We start from the raw sequence: 19,593 nt of genomic DNA, 5'->3' as shown, positions 1-19,593 counted from the left end.
AAAAAAAAATTTAAGGTAAAAATATTATATTGTTATATCAATTTTTTATAGTATTTTTTATATTATTAAAATATTATTACTGTTAAATAAGGAACCAAAAATAACCATGTCAAAAATTTTATATTTGCTTGACATTTTTAAAATTTTAGAAATATATTAAAATATTAATTTTAATACTTTTATATATTTTTATATAAATGATATTTAATATTTGAATATATATCATATATTTTTATATAAATTTTTATATTATAGCGCCTACCATATATAAATTCAGCAGAAACATTGCTGTATATAGGCATTTTTTTGCAAAAATACAAACAGCAATATCTGCCATATAAAAAAAAAGGTCCTTAATTTTTGAATTTTCGGCGGCACATAAATATGGTCGGCGCTGCCAAAGACAGTCTAGAATAGCCCCTGATTATTATATATTTTTATATAGATGATATTTAATTTATAAATATATATTATATATATTTTTAGATAAATGTTATTTAGTATATAAATACATATATATTTTTATATTATGTAATTTTTAAAATAAAAATAAATAAAAAATTTAAAAAGTAAAACACTTAAAATTTTGATGAAAATGAAATGATTTTATCTTAACTTGCCACCACATTTCAAAAGATATCTGTTTGTTGAAAATTACATCTATAATTAAAAATTGGACAAAACCGGTACTAAAATAGCAAAACATATTTTATCCAAGTGGGATATTAGTTCCGTTGCGGAGACTGCTGCTTATCAGAAGGTTGGAATTTGGTTCTTGTTTTTAGTTTTAAAAAGTTTCAAAAGATAAAAACCACAACCAAAAATTTAATAAATATAAGTATTTTCAGCAGAAAGTTGAACCAGCGAATAAAAAACTTTTTGTTTAATCGAGCATTTAGTTATTTAACATTTGGTTACTTAATGTAATTTTATAATTTATATGTTGCATAATTATATACAATACAGAAATTATAAAGTTATTCCCATGTAATAATGATTTATTAATGATTAGTTTTTCAGAGGTGTATAATGTTAGACCAAAAAAAGAAAGTAAAATTAGAGAAAGAAATAGCAAATGCTGTTGATACTGCCACGTTAGTCAGAAGCTTTATTAACTTTATTACTAATAGTTGTAAAAGGTCAGAAGTAAAAGATGCATTAGAGTTATTCAAAACGGAATTATCAACCATGAATTATTATGATGACGTAAAGGAGGATATTTATGATCAAATGAAAGATTTAGGTATAGAACATAACAACCTTTTAGATGCTTAATGCTATACTTTATAATAGAAGAATAGTCGAGCTATGTCTAAAACAACTTTCGATTGCAATACTTCGGGTGATGAATATAATACTAATAAACGTAGCCATAGAAGTGGTGAAATATACATTACCAAGTATATTTTTGTATTAAGTTTTGTTTATTATATGATATAGAACAAGTCTTTACTTTTTGTATATTACAAAATTATTTATTAAACTTTACTATAGCAATTCCCAACCTTTCCAATGCCGCAACTCTTTGGTATTATAATAAGCTCCTTAATCACTGCAGCTTTGCAGCTAACTATTATGTTTGTTTGACTTCTTAATATCTGATTTCTTTTATTTATATAATAAGGTTGATTTTATTTTTGCTTTTATTTATATTATAAATTTGATTTTATTCATAAAATTAATTTTATTTTATTTATATAATTAGGTTGCTCCTAAATCACTGCAGCTCTGCAGCTAACTATTATGTTTTTTGACTTCTAAACATCTGATTTTATTTATAAGCACCATATTTTTTGTTACAAATTATTTTATAACTGATTTGCAATAAAATTTCAACAAAACAATTTTGTTTTAGTTGATATTTGCAATGCAATAAAATTTTTACATTGTAAATATTTTATAAATAATTTTATATTAAATAACATATTGTACAGGATGCAGCAAATAAAGTATAACTAAATAAACACGCTCTCAAATTTTTATTAAAAAAATATTTATTAAATTCCTAAGCAAAACATTGTTTAAAGGTCAAAATTAAAAAATAAAATTTAATTTTTTGATATGTTCCCCTTTAGCTTTAATTCAACGAGTCCAAGCTTTTACATTTTTTAGAACATACATCGTCTTCTATAAATCCACAAATAAAGAAATCCATGGAATTGTATCAGGTGAATTTGACAAAATAATATTTATTTATTTCCTAAGCAAAACTTTATTAAAAAATGGGAATTTAAAAATAAAATTTAATTTTTGATATGTTCCCCTTTAGCTTTAATTATTTCACCAAGTCTTATAATAAATGAATAACATGCTGGACAGTTTAAGGTATTTTAGCCCATTCCCGACAAAGGACTGTTTTCAATGAGTCTAAGCTTTTAAATTTTTTAGAACATACATCGTCTTCTAGAATACCCTAATAGAGAAATCCATGGAATTGTATCAGGTGAATTTGACAGCCATTGTTTAATCAAAATAGATAATGCAACATTTGCACTTAATCAATCAAAGTTCACTTGAGCTTTGTGTTGATAGTGCTGAGTCCTGTTGGAAAGTCCATGATCTGTTATCGAAATGAGCTTGTGTCTGCCATTTTTAAAATAGCTTCCAGGAATTATTCTTGATACATATATATTAATTTTGAGATTCCAAAAAAATCAATAGTGCCGATCAATCCCTGCACCCTGTATTATATGTTATATTGCACTATTATCATTTTAATAAACAATATATTTAATATTAAATTTTAATAAACAATTATTTATAATAATAAGCAGACTTATGGTCTGCTATAAGAAAAAAATCATGAGATTTAATGACTTGAAACATATTGTTTTTGGAGTCCTGGAGTCCTTGCTGCCATTATACCTAAAGACTCTAGGTTCAAAAAATGATTGTTCCTCTGACCTAAATTTTTTTCCTATTTATAGTAATTTTTTTCCTATCAGTAGTCCATAAACTTATTTATATTTTACTCTTGAATACCAAAAACTAGGATAAAGTAATCTTTTTGTGACTTTGAAATCTGGAGTTCTTTTTGAGACTCCGCATCCCTGATTCTATATTAGTATTTTTAATGGTTGATAAAGAAATTTTTGTAAAAATTGGAGATAAATTGTCAGAAAAAAATTTTGAAGATCATAAATATTATTATTCACATCATATTGGTGATGGTATTCTCGAAAAGAATAAAAAACCAACCAATTTTTTAAAGCTATAGAACATCGTATGTTTCTAGGGGTTGATAACTATGATGCATTTTTTGAGGCACTTGGCATAATTGGAAGAAATGATTTGGCAATACATTTACCTAGTAAGTTTAATTGTAATATTATATTTAAGTTTGTCATGCATTCATATGCTACTAGCAGTAGGCAACCTCTAATACGGGTTATTAGTAATTAAATTACTGATAACAATTCAATTCTTATTTATTTTCTCTAATGAAATATAAATTTATTAATATTTTTGTATACTTTTATTTTTCTTGGCTTCCTAGTTAAACTAAAATGTTAGCTTCATTAAAGATAGTGAACCATTTATTTTTCAACGTTCGAACATTAAATGTGCAAATCAGAACAAAATTGTTATGTTAAAATATGACTTGAATTATATCCATAGATCATCCAAGTCTTATTTTAAAATTGCAGAAAATTGTGTAGGTAAAATATCCGGAATATATTTTCCCTTTTCATCCTTTTAAATTTACTTTTAACTGAGTAGTCTCTAATTTTTTTAAACTGTTCTAAATTTTTCGAAGAGTGAAGCTTAAAAATTGATTATTCGTAAAAATTATACCTTAACATTTTTGAAGTAATTATTATGCCTTACCTGAATACGTATTTGAGCAAAATTGATAAATGTATTCACATAAAGGTGACCAAGTAGTCCAAAAGCACTGAGTAAAAGCAGTTGCTTTTCTTTTATTCACCCAGCGTAATGAGCTGAAAAGATTATAAAACATATGTTAAAACCATATAAAACAGTTGTAAAAAGTATATTTAAGATGGTCATCATATATCTGCATGTGTTTCTATAGCAAATAGAATTTTAGGTAGAATATGCGTTTTCTATTTGGAATCCATTTTTTTCAAAAGTCGTTAATCTTATTGAAGGAGTACAATACTTGGCAACAAAGACTAATTTTAGGATATTCAGAGCTTCTTTATGAGGAAAGATTAAGTTGACTTAATATAACAAACTTATCTATGAAAAGAGAAAGAAGCTATTTAATTAACTTTTTTTAATGTTTTAATAATTTTTATCAGCTAAATACACTAACTTTCCTAAGGAACTTTTGTCAACCAGCAGGACCAGCTGGAAGTGTTCGTGACTATATCCACAATGATAGATATATTTCTGAGATCTGCAGACACTCGAGTTAAAAGAATTTTTTTTTCCAATCGTGTTATTCCAATTTGAAACAATTTGTCGATTGATATCAAACTTAACAAGTCAGTGTTAAACTTTAAAAAAAGTCTTGATGAACTTTATTACGTGAATTAAAATTTCAAATTGTAGTTTTTAAACATGCTGCTAAAGTGGATTTCCACTCAGTGAGCATTTGCTAACCGCAGCATTTAAATAAATAAATAGATATACAAATAATATTTAAAATTTAAGGAGCTTAAATAAAGTTTAAGTTTAAAAAAAGTTCTTTACAAAATCTTTGGCTTTTTTGCTAACAAGTTTTTAATAGTTTGCTACTTGAAATAGTAACCAGACTAGTCTATGGATAGACTTACAACACAGACATAGACAATTCTGTATGTTGTAATGGACACAACAAATGTTTAATTTTTTGTCCTTGTTGTGTCTATCAAATTTTTGATGGTGTCCTAAGATTGCTCAGTTAAAAAATAATTTTCACTTCATAAGTCTACAAAGCATAATTTTTTGTCTATTTGGTGTCTATGATTTTGTCTAAATTTACTTGATTTCATAAAACCAGAAATATTGATTTTTGCCAATAAAATCTAAATTACCCAAAAAACCCCTTAGAAACAAAAAAACTCCTTGATCACATATTTTTAAAATAATTTTATTGAAGGTGATAAAGATTTTAGTGACTAAGGAAAATTTTTTAAATGATAAACTTACCTTCAACTTTTTTGATGTAATCCCAAACAAAGGGCATTTCAAAAATAAATTTTCACGCACATTCACTGAGAATTGAAAAACAACTGAACTGAGTAATTAATGAACTTCAATTGAGCACAAAATAGTCCATTTTGAGGTTTTTAAATAGACATTAACTTTTTAATCAACAGCACACGCTGGACAAAAAATTAAAAAATGAACTTCTGTTAGAAAAATTGTATTTTTAATTTTGTGCTCGTTTTCAGTTTTTGAAACGATGCTGCAGTGAAAATTTAATTACTCGTTATAAGTCCAAATTATATATTAAATAGATCTTCTATACCTCATTAAAAAATCGAGATTGTTCATTTAGTGTCCGTTTTTAAAATGATTGTCTAGAAAGACAAACATTTTTTATAGACAATTCATTTTTGATAGTTGCAATTAAAATTGTTGCAATTAGTGCTTTGTCGAAGTCTATTTTTGTCCTTTTATAATAAGTCCATTAGAGATTGTCTGGTTGCTAACATGAAAACAATGTACACGCATTTTCGTAAACTAAAATTTTGAAGACCAGATATTTTTCCAGATTTTGCAAATCGCTATCGATTTCATTTTAATATAACCCTTTATATATATATATATATATATATATATATATATATATATATATATAATGTATAGATATATATACATATACATATATATATATACATATATATATATATATATATATATATATATATATATATATATATATATATATATATATACATACACACACGCACTCACACACATACATACAAGATTCAAATTAAGTGCAGGGCTCAAATTAACGCAAAAAATTTAATCTTGAAAAAACATTTTTTCTTGAACCGACCTCCACCTTCCCCACCTCCCTTGACCAAATCCTTTGAGTCACTATGGTAATGGGAGGGGAGGGTTGCATTAGTATAAAATTGTACATATAAATTTGTTAATCTGTTATACATTAGTTCGTGATTTGAACACATTAGATAATATGTTTAAAAAAAAACAATCTTTCATGTTTAAACACTATTTTATAATTTTCTTGCAAATATTAAAATATTTTAACCACTTTAAGTAGATTAAGGTTCCCACCAGTCCTGGAAAGTCCTGGATTTTTTTAGTTATTCTGTAAAATCCTAGAATAGTTCTGGAAAATGGGATAATATTTCATATTTTGTTGTTTGTTTTTAAAGAAAAACAAAACAACAACAAAAAAACTACAATAGTAAATTATAATAATATAATTGCTCTAATCTATAATTTTAATAGAAAATTTGATTCTTAAATTCTTTTAGAAATTTGTACTTTAAAGATTGGTAAAAAAACTTACACTTCTATTATAAGGCATTGTTAAATTGTTTAAAAATATTATTTGAAAGATATCATCATAGTGGTTTCCATAAATCATAAATATATAGACTTTTGATATATATATTTTCAATTAGTGTTTAATTATTGCATTGCTGTATTGTTTTGAATAATTTTTAAAAGTTTGAAATATTAGAGATTCTAAAGTCTTTTTGGCTCCTACAATGTTTTAGGTTTTTTTTTGTTTTGTTTTCAGATTAAATAATTAGAAAATGCCTGAAAATAAATGTGTTTTTTAAGTAAAATGGTTTTTTGAGGAACAATATTGAAATTGGTTACGTAAAAAAACAGAAACTGTTGTGATTTCCAAAAGATATTGATATTGCTAATATTGCTAAGATATTGATACTGCTATTGAAAAGCTGCTATAACTTCACACGGTAAAAAGCACTTAGATCTCCTTCTGCTAACAATATCAAGTCATTGATGCCAACTGCTCCTAACATTGTTCAAGTTAATGAGTGTATGTCAGAATGCTTAAATAAAGCAGAACCCCAAAAAACAACTGATAAAATGATAATAAATACATATACACTTGAAGCTGAAGTTCGTTAATATTGTGCATTCTAAATATTTAATGAATTCTTTAACTGATTCTGGTTTATTTAATTAAAATTATTTAGTAAAATGTTTCCCGATAGTATCACAGCTAAGTTGTTTTAATGTAAACCCACCAAGGGCAGTTATATTGCAACATTTCGATTAGCTCCCTTTTTTCAAAATGAGTTGCGAACTTCCCTATTTAATACACCTTATTATGCTGTATCATTTGACGAACCCATGAACCAACTTTTTCAGAAGGGTCAAATAGACTTTTTAGTTAGATTTCGGGATGACAATATGAGTATGGTTAAAACTCATTATCTTAAATCAGAATTCATGGGGCACTTGACAGCAGATGATGTTATGCAAACATTCCTGAACTGTACTTCTGATATAGATAAGTCAAAGGTTCTAAAAGTGTTGTCAAATGGGCCAAATGTAAATTTGTTTTTTCTGTGTAATTTAGGGGAAGAGGGGGGAGGGGGGAAAGAAAGGAATGAACTTGGTCCTTTTATAGTTATTAGAACCTATGGTCTTCATATGATTCATGGCAGTTTTAAAACAGGGGCAAAAGTTAGTGGCTTGGAGCTAAATAATCTATTAAAAGCAATGTGGCACATTCTACATAGGTGGTGTAAAAATTAAAAATGTGCTTAAAAGTCTGAATTACTACTTACAAAACTACTATGGATACAAAAAGTTTATAATTTATTTCAGTAGTCTTAAGAAAAGTAAACAACATGATTCAAAAATCGAAAGCTGGCATGATTCAAAAATTGAAAGCTGGCATAGACAAAAAGCCATGATTTACGAAGCTGTTTTGTCAGCTAAACTTAAATTTTTGATGATGGTTTCTGAAAAGTTATTTCTTTGAATTGCTTTCAAACAGACAAACCTATGGTACCTTTTATGGCTATTATACTTGGTGAAGTAGTTAACAACTTTCTCAGGAGAATCATTTTTAAAGATGTTTTAAATAAGTATAGCAATCTACATATGCAGCTTCAAATAAATTCAATGGATAAAATATTAGAAAGCCCATAAATGAAGTTGATATTGGTTTTGCTGCTTGGTTAAAAATTGATGAAGCTAATTTAAGTTACAGTGACCAAAGAGTTGCTATACTTAAAAAAAGAGGCCAGTATTTAACTGGTCTGTTGATACATCTCCTTAAGAAGTCCCCTTTGAAGTTTGTCATAATACACACTGCAGTATATATTATTCCAATTTTCTTTTCAATCCTGAATAAAAAGAATACTTGTATCAATAATTTTTCAATTCTGTTGCAAAAGTTAGTTAAATATGGCTGTTTGTCTCCAAAGTCTGCCGAACTAGCGGAAAATCAATATTATAAGTTTTTAGAAGTAGTAGACTCAAATCAAAAATCATTTCAAGGTTTCAATATTAAAAGCTATAGTCTTAGGTCTATCTAAAATATAGATATAAAAGTCCTTGAAAGTCCTGGAGTTGATAACTTTTTTGTAAGTCCTGGGAGAGTCTGGAAATAATGAAGCTTATGTTCTAGAAAAAGAAAAAAATTGTTGTAGAATGTCCTGGAATTTTAATTTTTTTATCTGGTAGAAACCCTGATTCAGACTGTGAACTTGTTTCTTAAGTTTGAGCATGTTTGTAATTTTAAAATTAAAAAACATTGCATAGAGTCTAGTTTTTACACAATCACCACTTCAAAACTTCAAAACATGCTTTGATGAAATTTGTGTTTTATCAAAATGTTTTATTAAATTAAGGATTACCTTAAACTTTTTTTTTTATGTTGTTGTACCCAACATTTCTGGGGTCTAGGACTTTTTTTTACTATGGACTAGAATTTTTTTATAAAACTCTGTGCATAAACAAATATTCAAAAGTTTTTTCCTTCCTTTTCTTTCTCCCTCATTGTATATGTGTTAAGTGATTATGTATGTATGGCAAATGACTAAATTATTTTTTGCCAAAATACTTTTTTGTGTCATTTTCATATAGTTAATGTCATGTTCAATATATAGGAAGCCTGGTTTTGTTTTAAAATTAAATAATATTTGCATAAAGTTTTCCAAAATTGAGTTTTACTATTATAAATTACTTAGTAATTTGTTGGCTGAAGGACCTTATTTTACCATATTTAGGTTTTTTTATCTTTATTAAATTACTTTATAATTTTAGTTGTAAAATTATTAAATTTTATTTTGAATTGTTATAATATTGCAATTGGATGATATAAGGAAAATGGAATAATAATCAAGTTTTTTTGGCCTTTTTTTCTGCTGGTGGACTTATATTTTGTGTGCTTATTTTTTTTCTGCTAATGGACTTAAGTTGTGTGTGTTTAGTTTTTTTTCTGCTGGTGTACTTCAATCATTTGTGTTTAGTTTATTTCTTCTGTTGGGCTTAAATTGTGTGTGTTTAGTTTTTTTTGTGCTGGTTGACTTAAATTGTGTGTGTTTACTTTTTTATCAGATTTTAGTTATTATTTTGTTATAAGTTTTTAAAATTTTTTCTGAAAAATAACTATGATTTTATAAACCACTTTCTAATTATTAGTGAACAAGTAATTAATTGTGTTTTCTAACTATTTTTCTAGTTGCATTTGTTTATAATTATTCTATCAAGCAAAACTATTATTTTCTATTTATTTTAGGCACTTTTAGGCTTTTTTAATCCTTATTATATTACTTTGTAATTTACTATTTATTAATATAAAATTGTAGTGATTTTAACAAACACTTTATAAAAATATTATTCATTTTGAATAAAGTTGTAAAAAATTTTACTATTTATTAGTTTTTAAACATTACAATTAAATATATATAGTATGTGGTTGGAATGTTAAATGCAGATTTGTCTGTTTTTCCATATGCATATAAATATTTATGGTCTCAAAACTACGTTTAATTCGGACCGTTGAGAAAACTTTACTTTTTCGGAAACTTCGATATGGTCTCAAAGTTACCTTAAATTCGGACCAAAGAGAAGACTTTACTTCTTAACAATGTTTTTCCCGCTTTGCACATCGTTTTTATATCACAACCAATGTTATTGGTTTATCACCCAAAATAATTTTTTAAACACTCATTTGGCTTGAATTTATCTGGTCTTACTTCCATAAACTAAATGCAGATTTGTCTGTTATTTCATAAGCTTATAATTATTCCATACTGCAGCATAAAAGGATTCACTCTAAATAGCCAAAACCCAACCATACCCAAACGCAACTTAATATCATAACTAAAAATCAAATATTTGAAAGTAGAAAAAAACATATATATATCAATTATAAGTTTATAAATAATATTGGGCTTAGCCCGTAAGGGTTAGTGTTACGGTCATCGAGCACGACTATTTTCCAAATCACAATTACTTTCACCGCGAAAGAAGTTGTTTGTCTCTGGAAGACGCATGGGCTGGTTTTTTAGCCATAAGTTAGTTATAAATCCATGCATAGGTGTTTAATCCATCATGATTTTCTGGAGTATGACTGGGCTGGTTTAATGTAGTTAAGAGATAAATCTTTTACGTTTGTTACTAACAACACAAGACTCTATTAAACGACATAAACAGCACGGATTTACACATAACACCTATACACCCTTATGCACATGCAGCCTGTTTACATCGTTTGCATGCTTTTTGTTATTTTATTAGATAAACTATCTTTGTTTGAACTCATTCTTATTTAGATAATATTTTCTTTTAATAGATAGTATATGATTGTAATGTAGATATAGATTTGTATGTCATGTATATGAGGTTATCATGTGTGATTGAGTTTTGAATTTTGGGTTCATATACATATAAATTTGTATTGTAACTTATATATATTTATTTATATATATATAATAGCGATTGTTTTTAACCAGCCGCTTTCGACGTGTTTTGTTTATGGACGTCTTTTTTTTATGTTGTTTTTTTCGTTATCGTCTCAAAATTACGTTAAATTCGGACCTTAGAGAAAGCTTTACTTTTTTGAAATTTCAATTTAGATATTGTTTCAAAGTTACTTTTAATTCGGACCGTAGAGAAAGCTTTACTTCTAAACTATATTTTTTTCCGCTTCGAACATTGTTATTATATCACAACATATTATTGTAATATCACCCAAAAATGATCTTTTAACCACTTATTTGGTTAAAATTTATCTGCTCTTATTTTAGTATTTAGTTAATCTTATTACAATATTCTTTAATATGTTGTTTATCCGCTGATTTTCATATTATTTCCATTATCAAAAAACTTTTATGCTGTATTATCTTAAATTCATTACTCAGCTTTGTTTTAATTTTCGCATGCACAATTTTCGTCTTTTATTATTGTTCGAAGATTTTCTTATATCCTTCACTACATGTTTAAATCTTTACATTTTTGCAGGCAATATTTATTTTTTTCTACTTTCATATTTTAGTCAGATCAGGTTTTCCTGCTACTGGTAACATGTAACCTAGTACAATCTGCTTCATGTCCTGCTGCCTTGTTGGATACGCCTTTTTAGGCAAAGGCTAGGAGATGCCAACTCCGATTTAAAACACCCCCTGCCTTGGGGCTCTTGGTTGAGTAAAGGCTAGAGATGGTGTCTCGATAAAAATACTCATCTTGGGCAGATGTTAAATGAACTCAGCTACTGTCTTGTAGAAGGCCTCCTAGGCAAAGACTTAAGGGGTAAACAGATTCTATCTGTTGACCAGCCTCGCACCCCTTCTTCATCTATTAGGCTGGCGCAGATGTATTTTAATACATTGTTTCCAGTTTAGGATGTTGAATGCTGGATCTTCTTGACTCAATGCATGGGTTTTACTTGTGTCTCTGTTTTTATGACAAGGCAACTCATTCTGTTATCTCCTAATGAGGGTACAGCTCTAAAACTCAGTTATATGGTTCTGAGGCCGGCTGGTAGTCAGGTTTCCCGAACTCTGTGGTAGCTCTCAGAGAGGCTGATTCCATCAACAGCTGAAAAATATCAAAGTATTTAACAGTGCCATGTTGCGCATGGATGGTGTCCCTATTTGTACTTTTGGTGTGCATTGCGGAAGCCACATTTGGAGCCCTTTGTTACGGCTTAAGGTTTATTAGTAGTAATGAGGCAATTGGTTGGGCTATTAAACAGTGTTCTAAGTACTATCTATGCTTTGAGTAGAGTTCTTCAATCTAATTTGAAAATGAATAAAGTACCAAAAACTATAAAACACAAAAAACCATCATCATCACCAAGTTCTCTAAACCTATCATTCACTAATATTCGTGGTCTTCGAAGTAACTTTTCTTCTGTTGAGTCTTATCTCTTGCAAAGTTCACCAGACCTACTTGCTCTTTGTGAGACTAATTTGAGTTCGGCTGTCTCATCTTGTGATCTTAGTGTTGATGGTTATCTTCCTCTAATTCACAAAGACTCTAATAGTCACATGCTTGGTATGGGCATTTACATACGTAAGAATTCACCCATTTGTCGTGAAACTAGGTTTGAATCCACAGACTATTCTTTTATGTGCTTTCATTTAGCACCACTTCACTCTATTGCCTTTCTCTTTGTTCTATATCGCTCTCCTTCATCTCAAGACTGCACACTTTTTGACGTTATTTCTGATCATATTGACCAAGCCCTCTCTCTTTATCCATCAGCTAATATAGTTGTTGTTGGTGACTTTAATGCTCACCACTCTGAATGGCTTGGCTCAAGTGTCAGTGATTCGGCAGGCATTAAAGCCCACAACTTTTGCCTTTCTCAATCCCTAAATCAAATAGTCAACTTTCCAACTCGCTTTCCAGACAACCCGAATCATTTACCTTCTCTACTCGACTTATGTCTTGTTTCTGATCCTAGTCAGTACTCAGTTTCTCCACATTCACCCTTAGGTTCTTCTGATCACAGTTTGATTTCTCTAAAACTAATATCTCGTTCTTCTTCGTCACCTGAATCCCCCTCTTATCGTACCTCTTACAACTACAGTAAAGCTGACTGGGATTCTTTCCGTGATTTTCTTCGTGATGGCCCTTGGGTAGAAATCTTTCGTCTTCCTGACTACAAATGTGCTTCTTACATAACTTCGTGGATTCAGGCTGGCATGGAATCTTTTATTCCCTCTCGGCGATTCCAGGTCAAGCCTCACTCTCCTCCATGGTTTTCTTCACACTGTGCTGCTGCAATTGCCAATCGAAACCATTACTTCCATATTTATCAGCAAAACAATTCTCCAGAAAACAGACGTCTGTTTATTACTGCTAGAAACAATTGTAAAAAGGTTTTGTCTAACGCCAAAACCCGCTATTCTCAGTTCATGAAATCTCATCTCAAAAATTAGGCTCTCGTGACTTCTGGAGAATCTTTAATAATATCAATAATAAGGGCAAATCTATAATTCCACCTCTCTTGTATGGTTCAGACTTTGTCACCTCACCTAAAGACAAAGCCGAACTGTTTGCTAAAAACTTTTCATCAATATCATCTCTTGATTCCACTAATTGCGTTCTACCTGATATTGCCAACAAACAGGTTGATCCATTGCTTGACATTCAAATCACTCCAGCATCTGTATCTAAAGTGATTTCCTGCCTAGACTCTTCTACAGCTTGTAGCCCGGACAACATACCTGTTATTGTCTTGCAGAAGTGTTCTCCGGAGCTGTCGTCTATTCTCTCAAAACTATTCAACAAGTGCTTATCAGAGTCTTGCTTTCCAGCCTGCTGGAAAGCGGCATCTGTTATCCCTATCTTCAAAAATTCTGGAGAGCGATCCGATTCGTCTAACTACCGTCCCATAAGTCTTCTTCCTATCATAAGCAAGGTTTTGAATCTTTAATTAACAAACACTTAATTTCTCATCTTGAATCTAATAACTTACTTTCTGACCATCAATATGGATTTCGCTCTTCTCGTTCTACAGCTGATTTGCTAACAGTAATAACTGACAGGTTTTATCGTGCATTAGATAAAGGTGGAGAGGTTAAGGCCATCGCTCTTGATATTTCAAAAGCTTTTGATAAAGTTTGGCATGCTGGTCTTCTCCATAAGCTTTCTTCTTATGGTATATCCGGCAACATCTTTAAGATCATTGAATCCTTCCTCTCCAATCGTAGCATAAAAGTTGTCCTCGATGGACAACACTCTTCTTCTTATTCTGTTACTTCAGGGGTTCCTCAAGATTCTATCCTTGGCCCTATACTCTTTTTAAATTTCATTAACGATCTTCCAGATATTGTCACATCTAAGGTGGCATTGTTTGCTGATGATACTACCATTTACTCTTTTCGTGATAAGAAACCATCACCCTCTGATTGCTTGGAGGGGGCATTTGAGCTTGAAAAGGGTCTCACTTCTGCTACAACATGGGGCTCACAGTGGCTGGTGAACTTTAATTCAGATAAAACTCAATTTTTTTCAGCCAATTGTTATCGCAATAATTTAGATCTTCCTATATTTATGAACAGTGATGTACTCGATGAGTCACCTACTCTTCATCTTCTAGGATTAACTCTTACTTCCAATCTTTCTTGGAAACCATATATTAAATCAGTTGCAAAATTAGCATCTGCTAAGGTTGCATCTCTTTATCGAGCTCGTCACTTTCTTACTTCGGATTCTATTCTCTATCTCTATAAATCTTAAATCCGGCCTTGTATGGAATACTGTTGCCATATCTGGGGGCGGATCTTCTAATGATGCCCTTTCTCTTTAAGACAAGGTGCAAAATCGCATTGTAAACATTGTTGGACCTGCTCTTGCAGCCAACCTCCAACCATTATCACATCGTCATAATGTTGCTTCTCTTTCTCTTTTCTACAAATACTATAACGGGCGCTGCTCTAAAGAGCTAGCGTCTCTTGTGCCATCTACTATAATTCATTCTCGTGTTACTCGTCATTCAATTAAGTGTCATCCTTTTTCTGTGACTGTTCCTAAGTGCTCCAAAAACGCTTATTCGTCTAGTTTTTTTCCTCGAACATCAGCTCTTTGGAATTCCCTTCCTTCATCTTGCTTTCCTGATTCATATAATTTGCAATCTTTTAAGTCGTCCGTCAATCGTTATCTTGCTCTACAATCTTCATCTTTTCTCTTTGAGTAACTTCCAACTTTAATTAGTGGCTGCTTGCAGCCTTGTTGGAAGCGAAGATGTTTAAGAAAATATATATATATATATTACTTGATTTTTAGTTATGTTTTTAATTTGCGAGAGTTGTTTCATTTTCTTACACTTTAGGATTGGTTAACAAAATTCGAATGAAGTATCTATGACAGTGTTAGAGTTTTTTGAAGACTCTATTGCGTTTTATTTAATTCTAAAAGGGTTTTTAATAGGGTATATTGCCATTTGATTGTTTTTGCTTCATGGGTGCTGGAAGTACCTATGTGGTTTAAATGGTCTAAGGGGAAATTTTATTAGTATTTTTTGTTTGCACACTTTAGTTGTTTTAGTTTTGTTTCTGGTGTTTTTATTTGAATTTTAATTTATTGTGCTTAGTTTTTTCTTCCGGTGGTATGGTAAGTGATTTTATAATTATTTATATTGTGCAGTAGATCGACACTTTTTATATCATATCATCAAAAAAATATTAGTGTTTTACAAGTTTGGGTATGGTTGGGTTTTGGCTATTTGTAGTGAATCCTTTTTTACTGCAGTATGGAATAGGTGTAAGTCGCGGGGTAAAGCATATGGTGGCGATGACGTTTGTCTGACGGGATAAACTAGTTATAAGTGCTGATCCTCATCAAAACGCCAATAATAATAGACGCGACTCTGAGGAGATGTTTATTACTTAATCACTACACAAATTATGTTTACACATTGGCATTAATGTTTTTTTTCCATTCTGAGGCCTTTCATTGTTGTATGCATAATTTTTTGTTTTATTTATTTTTTGTTTGGTGATATATTTTTTGTTTACCTTACTTCATATTAGTATTTATACAGCTATTTATTTTTTATTATTATTGTTAGTAATGTTTAGGTGCATTTTCTGTCTTATTTATATTTAATATTCCTCTATTAATCTTTATTTTTGTCTTGACAACTGGGTAATTCCATGTAAAAGTGAGACAGTCATTTCAGTCACATCTTGGATTTTCTTTAAATTTTTACCAGTGGTACCTATTAAGGAAACATGAAAAAATGCAAATTTTGAGCTCCCAAATCCAAACGGTTCAAAAGTTATGATGTTTTGAAATTTAGCCTAAAACGTTCTTTTTGTTAGGAAGTCCCCCATTATGGATTTTGTAGTTGTACTTTTAATTAAATAATTTAAGATCTAGTGGAAGAATGTGGCTAAAAATTGGTACCTGACCATTTTTGAGGGTGCTGAATTCAAAAATGTAGATAAAATAGTGAAATTTAAATTTTTTGATAGTTTTTTTTTTATTTTAAAATGGCCAGTCAAGTTTTTTGTTCTGTAACCATGGTTTTCGCTTTCATTTCCCAATTTCAATTCCCAAAGTTGCCCAAGTCTCATAGATTCGATTTTTATTTCAAATGAGGTAGGTGATCCTAGGCTATCTTTATAAAAAAGAAAGTTTTGGTTTCTTAAAGCATAATAAAGATATGTTATTTTGAAATTTAGAAAAAAAAAATCTTTATTTAGCATCTATTCTCTATTAAAGATTTTATAGCGATACTTATTGTGTGAATAATTTAAGTTCTAGTAGAGAAATATGACTAAAAATTGGTACCTGACCATTTTTAAAGGTGTGGAATACAAAGATAAAGAGAAATTAACCCAATTCCTAATATTTTAAAATAAATTTTGAATTTTAAAATGGTATAATATTACTTAACCATAAAACGGGGTAACATTTTCACAAATTGACTCTCATGGGTTCAATTGTGGTGTGTAAAAACTGTTTATTAAGGTTGATTTTGATATAGACATAAAATTTTGTGAAGTGAATTATCATAAAAAATATAGTCTTGCAACGCCTGCTGTGATGTGTAAAAATAGGTTTGGGACATCAGCTATGTGTCTAAATATAGTTTTGAAACAGCAGTTAATAATAACAAATTTCAATGTAAAAAAATTATTTTAATTTTAGATTAAATAATTATTAAATCTTGTTTGGTAATTCAGTTTCTTAGTCATGGCAAACAGTCAAAAGTGCTCTATTGGAATCAACCTAGAAAGTGAACATCATCTCACAACATATGCATCTTTGGTTGGGATCGAACCTTTTGAAGATATTCTTGAATATTTTTATTTTGAAGATATTCCTAATATTTTTTAAAATATTAGGAATTAGGTTAATTTCTCTTCATCTTTGTATTTAACACCTTTAAAAATGGTCAGATACCAATTTGCAGTCATATTTCTCTACTAGAACTTAAATTATTCACACAATAAGTATCGCTATAAAATCTTTAATAGAGAATAGATGCTAAATAAAGAAATTTTTTGTCTAAACTTCAAAATAAAATACCTTTTCTATGCTTTAAGAAACCAAAACCTTCTTTTTTATAAAGATAGCCTAGGATCACCTACTTAATTTGAAAAAAACATCTAATCAATGAGACTTAGGCAACTCCGGGAATTAATGAAAGCGCAACCTACTATAAAGTTCATAATGGCGGAAGTGGAAAGAAATAGAGCGTTTCAGGCTGAATTTTAAAATGTCATAACTTTTGAACCATTTGGATTTGGGAGCTCAAACTTTATTTTTTTTTTTTGTTATATTGATGGGTACCACTGGTTCAAATTTGAAAGAAATCTGATAGGGTGACTGAAAAATTTCAATTTTTTGTCCCACTTTTACATGGAATTACCCAACTGTCAAAATATGCTTTGTTTGAAAAATAATTCTCCTTTATTCTAATGTACTTCATTTCTTTCCTCGGGCGTTCACTGCTTGTGTGTGACCATTCGGCAAATTTTATATATGTCAGAATTATATAAAAATATATAAGTAATGTGTTTTCTAACTATTTTTCTAGTTGCATTTGTTTATAGTTATTCTATCAAGCAAAACTATTATTTTCTATTTATTTTAGGCACTTTTAGGCTTTTTTAATCCTTATTATATTACTTTGTAATTTACTATTTATTAATATAAAATTGTAGTGATTTTAACAAACACTTTATAAAAATATTATTCATTTTGAATAAAGTTGTAAAAAATTTTACTATTAATTAGTTTATAAAGATTGGTTTCAAAATCCTGTCTGCATTTAGAGGATCAGTTTTTTTTTTAGAACACAAATTTATGTATTTTATGTTTTTCCAAATAAAAATATAAATAATTAACCAAAATAATGTTACATTTATTACAACATGACAGCTTTAACGCATTAATTCGCCGCTCATTTTCATTTACTTGCTTTATCCGCATGAGAAGTTTTAACTATAACATTTAATAAGCAAGCAATAACTACAACATTTAATAAACAATATTTTTATGTTTCTTTTAAATAGGCTAAAAAGATTTATTACATAGCTTGTTTATTACATAACAGGGTCAATTCATTCAGAATTTTAATTAATTTATAAGTTAATAACTATTTTTCAATTTATTCTTTTACTTTTCAAGTCCAGTTTTTTGCATGATTATTAAAATGTTATTATGTTTTAAAAAACTTTTATTAATTTATTATTTAAATATTTTTAATGCAATTTTGCTCTCATTTGAAATGAAAAAGTTTAAAGCTTATAGAATTTAATTGCATTGTAAATTATAATTATTATTATAACATTAATAACAATTAATTACATTAATTGTTATTAATGTTATAATAATTCGTTGAGTAGTTATTAATAACATTAATAACTACTCAGCGAATGAGTAGTACTTCAAAGGGAACTTGTCTCGATTAGCTCTGCTATTACAATGTTTCCTTCTTGACTAGTAAATAAATAATCTAGCCGATTAAATTAAAATTATCTTATCTTATTTTAAAATCTGGATAAAGCCGGATACGTCACTGTATATATATACCAAATAATTTATCTGTATATGGTTTATTAAATTTAAATCTAAAATTCAAAATTTTAATAAATTCATTCATAAGTTAATAACATTTTTTTGTTGTTATTCTTTTACTTTTCAAATCCAGTTTTTTAGCATGATTATTAAAATGTTATTATGTTTTAAAAAACTTTTATTAATTTACTATTTAAATATTTTTAATGCAATTTTGCTTTTATTTGAAATGAAAAAATTTGAAGCTTATAGAATTTAATCGTATTGTAAATTATAGTTTTTTTATAGTGTCATTATATGAAAATGTAGGTGGAGGACAAACTCAAAGAGTATTTGTAAAAAGTTTATGTTTTTATTTAAAAATATAAAATGTTAAGCGTTTCATTTTTTAATCCAATCAAATGTGTTTTACATTTAATTCAATTTTAACATATTCAATCCACTTGAATTTGAATTAAACATTCTGATTGACTTAAAATACATTTACAATCTGTTTAAACAGTCGTTTTTCAAATTTTACGTTTTTTTAAACAACAATATCTATTTTGTAATTATCTTAACAAACTTTATCACAAAACAGCAAGACAATAAGTAATAAAAAATTGTTTTATTTTTATTTTTATATGTTTTTTAAACAATTTTATATTAATTAACTTTAAAACCTTTATATTTTTTTTTTTTTTTTTTTGCTAT

At 28.6% G+C, this 19,593-nt stretch overlaps 1 protein-coding gene across 7 annotated transcripts in view; it reads left to right on the top strand.

Annotated features, from left to right (window-relative positions):
• Nucleotides 1–733: 733 nt before the first annotated feature.
• Nucleotides 734–19,593, top strand: part of LOC136076765 (uncharacterized) — a 39,232-nt gene continuing 20,372 nt past the window's right edge. For 2 of the 7 annotated variants that reach the window (XR_010636567.1, XM_065790210.1), the window contains exon 1: nucleotides 2,813–3,310. Coding sequence is in view for 4 of the 7 variants with exons in the window: in XM_065790210.1 (XP_065646282.1) it covers nucleotides 3,226–3,310 (85 nt within the window). In the remaining 3 variants the exon portion in view is untranslated. Of the gene's footprint in view, nucleotides 1,401–2,812; nucleotides 3,311–19,593 lie in introns of those variants that run through there. The other 5 variants (XM_065790209.1, XM_065790212.1, XM_065790211.1 and 2 more) reach the window with 5 other exon arrangements.

Source organism: Hydra vulgaris, chromosome 02 (assembly GCF_038396675.1).
Source record: "Hydra vulgaris chromosome 02, alternate assembly HydraT2T_AEP".
Lineage (NCBI taxonomy): Eukaryota > Metazoa > Cnidaria > Hydrozoa > Anthoathecata > Hydridae > Hydra > Hydra vulgaris.
This window is presented reverse-complemented; position numbering and strand designations above follow the sequence as displayed.